This window comes from Babylonia areolata, chromosome 34 (assembly GCF_041734735.1).
Source record: "Babylonia areolata isolate BAREFJ2019XMU chromosome 34, ASM4173473v1, whole genome shotgun sequence".
Classification (NCBI taxonomy): Eukaryota; Metazoa; Mollusca; class Gastropoda; order Neogastropoda; family Buccinidae; genus Babylonia; species Babylonia areolata.
In genome coordinates, this window is record NC_134909.1 from 7228191 (window position 1) to 7238190 (window position 10000).

Genomic DNA, 10000 nt, shown 5'->3' on the forward strand with positions numbered 1-10000 from the left:
CCCCCATGCCCTCCCCCCCCCCCCACACACACACACACATACGCACGTGAACAGAACTCTCCTGACACTTGTGTACACTTACACCCTCGCGCATGCACAAACGCATACAAACACACAGACCCACACATACACACAAATACACACATACACACACGCACAGAGGCTGCCACTGATTGGCCGCAAGAGGGATGGGAAAAGATCTCTGATGCCAAGAACGTGGCGTCTAGTGTGTTGCACTTGCATTTGGAAAAGCCCACAGAGACTCTGTTCCGTTTTGAAGAAATCTGCGCAATGTTGGTTTGGAAATGATGCCAATATTTGTTTGATTTGCAAAGCATCGTGCTCTACCTTTCATGCTAGACTTACGGCCGCTCCCTCTCTCTGCCTTTATCTCTTTGAGGCGATCGATGGTGTGATGGCCTTGTACCTGTTCTTTTTGATATTCTTTGACTTTTCTGAGGATTTCCGATTTTCCTAGATGTAGGCCGCTTGTTGGTGTTGCGTTACCAGCAAGTCTGTCAGCTCGCTCATTTCCCTGAACACCTGCATGTCCCGGGCAGTATGACCATGTAAGCTTTTTAATCTGAAAGTTGCGCATTGCCTTATGCCACTCTGGGCTTCCCATTCCATTTTCAATTTTCTGTATGAGGTTCATTGAGTCGGTTAGAATCATGGCATGTTGGTTTCCGGGCATATGGATAGACGATAGCCACTGGAGGACATGTGTCACAGCTTCAACTTCCATCGTTAGGCTGAAGGTTGTGACTTTGTAGGCAGCATTCTCTTCCCTAATTGTTTTTCCATTTTGTTTCACAGTGAATCCCCAACCGGACTGGTCTTTGGTGACTGAGCCATCTGTGTATATGATGATGTCCTCTTCTTTACTGTTTTCTTCTATGAGTAGCTTCACTTCCGCATCAGTTTTGCCCTCTGGCCATTCCCGACAATGTCTTCCTAGAGAGGGTGAAATGGCTGTGTTGAATAGATGATTGAAGTTTTCGGGGTTTTTCTCCCATTCTTTTGTTTCTTTCAGGTCTTGTAGTCGGCATACTAGCTAGATTGTGTCTTCTGCTTGCCCCATCCATGATCTTCCTCGTCCTAGACGGCTGCCTTTTGGTTCTTTGACTGCGTCATGCAGTGGGTTTGGGGGGTTTTTCTAATGCTTTGAAGTAGGTCTTAACCTGTTCTGACTTGTTTCTGGCCTGCACTGAAGGAAGGTCAAGCAGGTATCGCATGGTTTCCGTGGGCGTGTCTTTTGTTGTTCCAAAGATCAGCCTCATAGCTTCATTTTGAACTCTTTCAAAGGTATTGAACAACGCCACCTCTTCCTGCTATACCAATCACTCGTCCTCAGTGTGATCGACTACGGACTTGGGCTAACAACACCATCTCAAAGCAACCTCCTAAAATTAGAAAGAGAGAGACACAGAGAGAGACAGACAGACAGACAGACAGAGAGAGAGAGACAGAGAGAGAGACAGAGAGAGACAGACAGACAGAGAGAGACAGACAGACAGAGAGAGACAGAGACAGAGAGAGACAGAGAGAGAAAGAGAGACAGAGAGAGAGACAGAGAGAGAGAGAGAACCTAAAATGAAATGAAAAGCAAATAGACAAAATAAACAATGAATAAGTAAATTTACTGCGATGAATGCAATCAGAATGAAACATGTCCAGTTAACGAAAGATTGATATATAAGCAAGCAAGCAAGCGCGCGCACACACACACACACACACACACACACACACACACTGCTCACATTGAGAGAACTCTTTTCATTTATTTCTCTCACGTGGAGCTATGAAACGCGTGGGAGGAACTAACCTCAGCTCGTGGAAATAATCGGCCTATAAATAAATACCCTGTGAAAAATCCTTCCTTCTGAAGTTCCGGATCCACCCACATTCAGCCCATGACTTTTTTTCTTTTCTTTTTTAATTCAAATTAATTATATCTAAAGAGTTAGGGGAAAAACCTCTCTTCACAAGAAAACTGGACAAAAAAGGAGTTTCGTACTTCTGAGAATTTCTGTCCGGTACAGCTAAAAAAAAAACCCCACACACCAGAAAGTAAGGAAGGAAGGAGCGCAAGAAGGATGAATAAAAAAACAACAACAACAACAACCAAATAAATAAAGAATGAAAGAAAGAAAATAAGATAATGAAAGAAAGAAAATAAGAGAAAGAAAGAAAGAAAATAAGGAAAATAAGAGAAAGAAAGAAAATAAGAGAGAAAGAAAGAAAGAAAGAAAGAAAATAAGAGAAAGAAAGAAAGAAAATAAGGAAAATAAGAGAAAAAAAGAACGAAAGAAAGAAAGAAAGAGAAGAAAGAAAATAAGAGAAAGAAAGAAAGAAAAATATAGCAGACACAGACACAGGCAGATAGATAGATAGATAGATAGATAGATAGATAGATGGATAGATAGATAGATAGATGGATGGATGGATGGAAGAAAGGAACAACAACAACAAAACTTCTCTTTTCTATAAGAAAAAAAGAGAGACGAAAAACATACAAAAAGAGACGAAAAATCTAGAGAGAAAAAAAAGAAAAGAAAGAAAGAACGAACGGAAAGAAAGAAAACGGCAATTAAAAACAACTTAACAAAACGAAAGAAACTAAAACGAAACAAAGAAGGAAAAAAGAAACGATACGCATGCAACAGAAAAGAGAAAAAAATAATAATCTTTTTTTCTTTTTTCTTTTCTTTCTTTTTTTTTTCCTTTTTCTTTGCATCAAAAAGACGTTCAAAAATAGATAAGAAAATGACAGACAGAGAAGAAAAAAAAAAGAAAAAAAGAAGAAGAAAAGCAATGAAAAGTTAAAAGCGGACGAATCCGTGAAACATTAGTAAAAGTGTCCGGGTCAAAATTAATGATAGGGAAAGCCCCAAGCGTGGGTTGCTGACACATAATACGCACTCCCCAAAATTCCGGTGCCAGATTTTCGCGTTCGGCAGAAGGTCATAGAAGTAAGACACATACTACATAATTATAGGCTGATGGACTTCTTATTTCTGAGTCACAACACGAAGCGCGTGTACATCTTGAACAAAAATCACTACCTCTTGCAAAATTACCCCAGATAATTCTCTCTGTGTTTCTGTCTGTGTGTCTGTCTCTGTCTGTCTGTATGTATGCCCGTGTCTGCCTCTCTAACTCTGTCTCTGTCTGTCTCTGTCTGTCTGTTCATCTCTGTATGTATGTATGTATCTCTCTCTCTCTCTCTCTCTCTCTCTGTGTCTATCTTTCTGTCTCTATCTGTCTCTGTCTGTCTGTCTGTCTCTCTGTCTCTATCTGTCTCTGTCTGTCTGTCTGTCTGTCCTAAATTGTATCTAACAAGTTTGGGTGTCCTTGTGCAGATACCTGCCAAGGTAATCCGTACAGTCTCCCCCTTTTCCTTTCCTGCCAGATAGGTAGATATATAGGTAGATAGATAGATAGATATATAGGTAGATATATAGGTAGATAGATAGGTAGATGTATAGATAGATAGGTAGATAGATAGATAGGTAGATAGATAGGTAGATACATACATACATACATAGATGGGTAGGTAGGTAGATAAGTAGGTAGAAGATGGATAGATAGATAAACACATACATAGATGGGTAGGAAGGTAGAAGATAGATAGATGGATGGATAGATGGATAGATAGATAGATAGATACATACATACATACATAGATGAGTAGGTAGGTAGGTAGAAGATAGATAGGTAGGTAGGTAGGTAGGTAGGTAGGTAGGTAGATAGGTAGGTAGGTAGGTAGGTAGATAGGTAGATAGAAGATGGATAGACAGATAGGCAGGTTGGTAGATAGATAGATAGGTAGGTAGGTAGGTAGGTAGATAGATAGGTAGGTAGGTAGGTAGAAGATGGAGAGAGAGAGAGAGAGATGGATAGATAGATAGATAGATAGATATAGATAGATAGATAGATAGGTATGCAGGTAGGCAGGTAGGTATAGAATAGATAGATAGATAGATAGATAGGTAAGTAGGTGGGAAATAGATAGATAGATAGATAGATAGATAGATAAGATATGCCACTAAATAAAATAGTCATTCTCTGTATCTCACAATTGTTTTTATTCCGTTTTGACTCAATAACTAAATGTGACAGTGATGAAAATAGTCACACACACACACACACACACACACACACACACACACACACAGGTATATCTATAAAAGTTAAACAGACCTGTCTACACCCACACACCTATACAACAAACACGAATTAGACACATCGCAGATTTTTTTTTTTCTCCCCCTGGGCTCAAAACGAATACTGGGGAAGGGGGTACATCAAAACCTTGTCACCTGTGTCACGAGAGACGTGACGTCACACAGTGGACGTCATGACCGAGTGTGTGTGTGTGGGGGGGGGGGGGGGGGGGGGGCGGGGGGGAGCCCCTGTCACGACCTGCGCGTGATGTATGACATCGTATATCTGTCTTTTTGTCCTCCGCGCTGTGTCAAAAGAAGCCAGGGTCAGTCGGGTGATGGTAGTGAGCTGGTACAGTGGTACGTACACGTATGCACGGCCAGCGCTGGAAGGGGAGCACTTGATTTGTCAATGATGGTTGGGGTGGCGGCTTTGGTGGTGACGACGACGACGACGATGATGATGGTGGTGCTGATGATTGTGATGACAACGATGATGATGATGGCGATTGTGATGATGGCGGAGTTGGGAATGGTGATGAAGATGATCATGGTGGTGGTGATGATGATGATGATGATGATGATGATGATGATGACAATGAGGATGATGACGATAATGATGATGGTGGCAGTGGTTATCGTTGTCGTTGTCGTGGTGATGCTTGTGATGGTAGTGATGCTGCCACTGCTGCTGCCCTTACCTGCAATCCATCATTTTAAAAAATATGTATATATATATATATATATATATATATATATATATTTCTAATCCAGTTTAATTCTAAGATTAAGACTTATTAAGACTGATTAAGACTCCAGGGGTGGAGTGATGGCCTAGAGGTAACGCGTCCGCCTAGGAAGCGAGAGAATCTGAGCGCGCTGGTTCGAATCACGGCTCAGCCGTCGATATTTTCTCCCCCTCCACTAGACCACTAAAAACAAATAAAACTGCACGCAAGAAAAAATCCCCCCCCTCCGCCCCCCCCCCCCCCCCCCCCCCCCCCTCCCGGTGAGGGACGGAAGGGCGCTGCACTCTCAACATCACAGTAGATTTGTCAACAATATAAATACAAATGATCGACATACAAATGTACTGGTTAATATTTGTATTTGTATTTCTTTTTATCACAACAGATTTCTCTTTGTGAAATTCGGGCTGCTCTCCCCAGGGAGAGCACGTCACTACACTACAGCGCCACCTTTTTTTTCTGCGTGCAGTTTTATTTGTTTTTCCTATCGAAGTGGATTTTTCTACAGACTTTTGCCAGGAACAACCCTTTTGTTGCCGTGGGTTCTTTTACGTGCGCTGAGTGCATGCTGCACATGGGACCTCGGTTTATCGTCTCATCCGAATGACTAGCGTCCAGACCACCACTGAAGGTCTAGTGGAGGGGGATAAATTATCGGTGGCTGAGCCGTGATTCTCTCGCTTCCTAGGCGGACGCATTACCTCTAGGCCGTCACTGCATGATGGTGGTGGTAGTGATGATGACAGTGTTAGTGGTGGTGGTGGTGGTGATGATGATGATGATGATAACAGTGGTGGTGGTGGTGGTGGTGGTGGTGGTGGTAGTGATGACGACAGTGTTAGTGGTGGTGGTGGTGGTGGTGGTAGTGATGACGACAGTGTTAGTGGTGGTGGTGGTGGTGATGATGATGATGATGATAACAGTGGTGGTGGTGGTGGTGGTGGTGGTAGTGATGATGACAGTGTTAGTGGTGGTGGCGGTGGTGGTGGTGGTGGTGATGGTGGTAGTGATGATAACAGTGGTGGTGGTGGTGGTGGTGGTGGTGGTGGTGGTGGTGATGGTGGTGGTAGTGATGATAACAGTGGTGGTGGTGGTGGTGATGATGATAACAGTGTTAGTGGTGGCGGTGGCGGTGGTGGTGGTGGTGGTGGTAGTGATGATAACAGTGTTAGTGGTGGTGGTGGTGGTGATGATGATGATGATGATGACAGTGTTAGTGGTGGTGGTGGTGGTGGTGATGATGATGATGATGACAGTGTTAGTGGTGGTGGTGGTGGTGGTGATGGTAGTGGTAGTGATGATGACAGTGTTAGTGGTGGCGGTGATGGTGGTGATGGTGGTGGTGATGGTGGTGGTGATGGTAGTGGTAGTGATGATGACAGTGTTAGTGGTGGTGGTGGTGATGGTGGTGGTGGTGATGGTGGTGGTAGTGATCATAACAGTGTTAGTGGTGGCGGTTGTGGTGGTGGTGGTGGTGGTGGTGGTGGTGGTGATGATGATGATGATGATGATGACAGTGTTAGTGGTGGTGGTGGTGGTGGTGGTGATGATGATGATGGCAGTGTTAGTGGTGGTGGTGGTGGTGGTGGTAGTGATGATAACAGTGTTAGTGGTGGCGGTTGTGGTGGTGGTGGTGGTAGTGATGATAACAGTGTTAGTGGTGGTGGTGGTGGTGGTGGTGGTGGTGGTGATGATGACGACGACAGTGTTAGTGATGGTGGTGGTGGTGGTGGTGGTGGTGGTGGTAGTGATGATGACAGTGTTAGTGGTGGTGGTGGTGGTGGTGGTGGTGGTGGTGGTGGTGATGATGATGATGATGACAGTGTTAGTGGTGGTGGTGGTGGTGGTGGTGGTGGTGGTGGTGATGACGACGACAGTGTTAGTGATGGTGGCGGTGGTGGTGGTGGTGGTGGTGGTGAAGACAGGATACAGAAAGAGAAGGTGAGAGGGATAAGGTGAGTTTCAATTCAGTTTCATGTTTCAAAGTGTCACAGAGGGCTGGCTGACCCATGAGCTGTATGAACCTGTTGCTGGGAAGAAATAGATAAATGAATGAATATATATATATATATATATATATATATATATATATATATATATATATATATATATATATATATATATATATATATATATATATATATATATAAACCACAAAAAAACCCAAACGAAATGAATAAATAGATAAATAAACAAACTAATAAACAGATAAATTAACGAACTGATTTTTATTTCCAGTTTTTAACACACAAAAAAGGAGTAGATCGTATAGACCCAATGCTCTGATCAGCTTATGAGAGCCCACCCTATATTTGTGTAGAACATCAACATTACGTGAAACACAGCAATATATTCACGATGGTCTCTTCCAGTAAAGCACAACAACACAGAGGAATGAATAAATAAATTAACAAATGAATAAATCAGTATAAAATAATAACAATAAGAAGAAGAAGAAGAAAGAAAGAAAGAAATATGTTAGTAAACAAACACATGATTTTTTTTCCTGAAAAAAAAAAGATAAATAGCCAGACAGAAAAAAAAAGTGGCGGAGTACAGGAACCAACACTAAACAACATCTAGGAGACCAAGAAGAAGAACTCTCTCTCTCTCTCTCTCTCTCTCTCTCTCTCTCTCTGTCCGTGTGTGTGTGTGTGTGTGTGTGTGTGTGTGTGTGTGTGTGAGACAAATGCACTAAGGTCACGTGAGCATCTGTCTGTCAAGCAGGTGACAAGAAAGACAACCCCACAAGTACACCCACTCACACCACGGCTACCCTCCCTTCCTTCCCTAACCCCCCCTCCCCCCCCCCCCCCCCCCCCCCCCCCCCCCCCCCCCCCCCCCCCCCCCCCCCCCCCCGCCCCCCCCCCTCCGTTCCACCCTTTCCGTTCTCCATTTATGGTCACTATAAACATTCCCCGAAGCAAGAGGGGAAAGTGTATAAATAGTGTCGAGAAGTGGGCAGAGTTCAGAGTTCTGAGTGGTAGACATTTCAAAGGCAGTGAGAGTCCATCTCGAGGGGCCGGCGGGTTGTTTCAAGACACATTATTTTCACAAGAACAAACAACAAGAAGAAAAAAACGTTATCCACACACTTTTGAAACAATGATGGACACGCGGCTTCGTTTTCTGACGGTTATGGCAGTGGTGGCAGGTAGGAGAGTGTTGGTGTGTGTGTGTGTGTGTGTGTGTGTGTGTGTTCGTGTGTGTGTGTGTGTTCGTGTGTGTGTGTGTGTGTGTGTGTGTGTGTGTGTGTTCGTGTGTGTGTGTGTGTGTGTGTGTGTGTTCGTGTGTGTGTGTGTGTGTGTGTGTGTGTGTGTGTGTGTGTGTGTGTGTGTGTGTGTGTGTGTGTGTGTGTGTGCGTGTGTGTGTGTGTGTGTGTGTGTGTGTGTGTGTGTGTGTGTGTTCGTGTGTGTGTGTGTGTGTGTGTGTGTGTGTGTGTGTGTGTGTGTGTGTGTGTTCGTGTGTGTGTGTGTGTGTGTGTGTGTGTGTGTGTGTGCACTGTACTGCACTGTACCGCACTGTACTGTACTGCACTGTACTGCACTGTACTGCACTGTACTGCACTGTACTTCACTGCACTGTACTGCACTGTACTTCACTGTACTGTACTGTACTTCACTGTACTGCACTAAACTGTACTGCACTGTACCGCACTGCACTGTACTGCACTGTACTTCACTGTACTGCACTGTACTTCACTGTACTGCACTGTACTTCACTGTACTGTACTTCACTGTACTTCACTGTACTGCACTGTACTTCACTGTACTTCACTGTACTGCACTGTACTTCACTGTACTGCAATGTACTGCACTGCCCTGTACTGTAATGTACTGCACTGCACTGTAGCGCACTGCACTGTACTGCAATGTACTGCACTGTACTGTACTGCACTGTACTGTACTGCACTGCACTGTACTGCACTGTACCGCACTGCACTGTACTGCACTGCACTGTACTGTACTGTACTGCACTGCACTGTACTGTACTACACTGCACTGTACTGCACTGTACTACATTGTACTGCAATGCACTGCGCTGTACTGCAATGCACTGTACTGCACTGTATAGTACTATATTGTACTATACTGTACTGCACTGCACTGTACTGCACTGTACTGCTCTGTACTGTAGTGCACTGTACTGCTCTGTACTGTACTGCACTGTACTGCACTGTACTGCTCTGTACTGCTCTGTACTGTACTGCACTGTACTGCACTGTACTGCTCTGTACTGCTCTGTACTGTAGTGCACTGTACTGCACTGTACTGCTCTGTACTGTACTGCACTGTACTGCACTGTACTGCACTGTACTGCTCTGCACTGTACTGTACTGCTCTGTACTGCACTGTACTGCACTGCACTGTACTGTACTGCTCTGCACTGTACTGCTCTGCACTGTACTGTACTGCTCTGTACTGCACTGTACTGCTCTGCACTGTACTGTACTGCTCTGTACTGCACTGTACTGCACTGCACTGTACTGTACTGCACTGCACTGCACTGTACTGCACTGTACTGCACTGTACTGCACTGTAATGTACTGTGCTGTAATGTAATGTACTGCACTGTAATGTACTGTATTATACTGTACTGCACTGCACTGCACTGCACTGTAATATCCTGTATTATACTGCACTGTACTGCACTGCACTGCACTGCACTGCACTGCACTGCACCGTAATATCCTGTATTATACTGCACTGTACTGCACTGCACTGCACTGCACTGCACCGTAATATCCTGTATTATACTGCACTGTACTGCACTGCACTGCACTGCACTGCACCGTAATATCCTGTATTATACTGCACTGTACTGCACTGCACTGCACTGCACTGCACCGTAATATCCTGTATTATACTGCACTGTACTGCACTGCACTGCACTGCACTGCACCGTAATATCCTGTATTATACTGCACTGTGCTGCTCTGTACTGTACTGCACCGCACTGTACTGTAAGGTATTGCACTGCACTGCACTGTAATGTAATGTAATGTAATTTACTGCACTGTAATGTACTGTATTATACTGCACTGTACTGCCCTGTACTGTAATGTACTGTATTATACTGTACTGT

The 10000-nt window shown here is 44.2% G+C and overlaps 2 protein-coding genes across 3 annotated transcripts in view; both read left to right on the forward strand.

Annotated features, from left to right (window-relative positions):
• The window catches only part of LOC143277658 (uncharacterized), a 615105-nt gene that overhangs the window by 204923 nt on the left and 400182 nt on the right, over window positions 1–10000 (forward strand). The window lies entirely within an intron of this gene.
• Window positions 7892–10000, forward strand: part of LOC143277508 (uncharacterized) — a 12771-nt gene continuing 10662 nt past the window's right edge. The window contains exon 1 of the mRNA XM_076582361.1: window positions 7892–8069. Coding sequence (XP_076438476.1) covers window positions 8021–8069 — 49 coding nt within the window. The 5' untranslated portion in view covers window positions 7892–8020. The remainder of the gene's footprint in view (window positions 8070–10000) is intronic.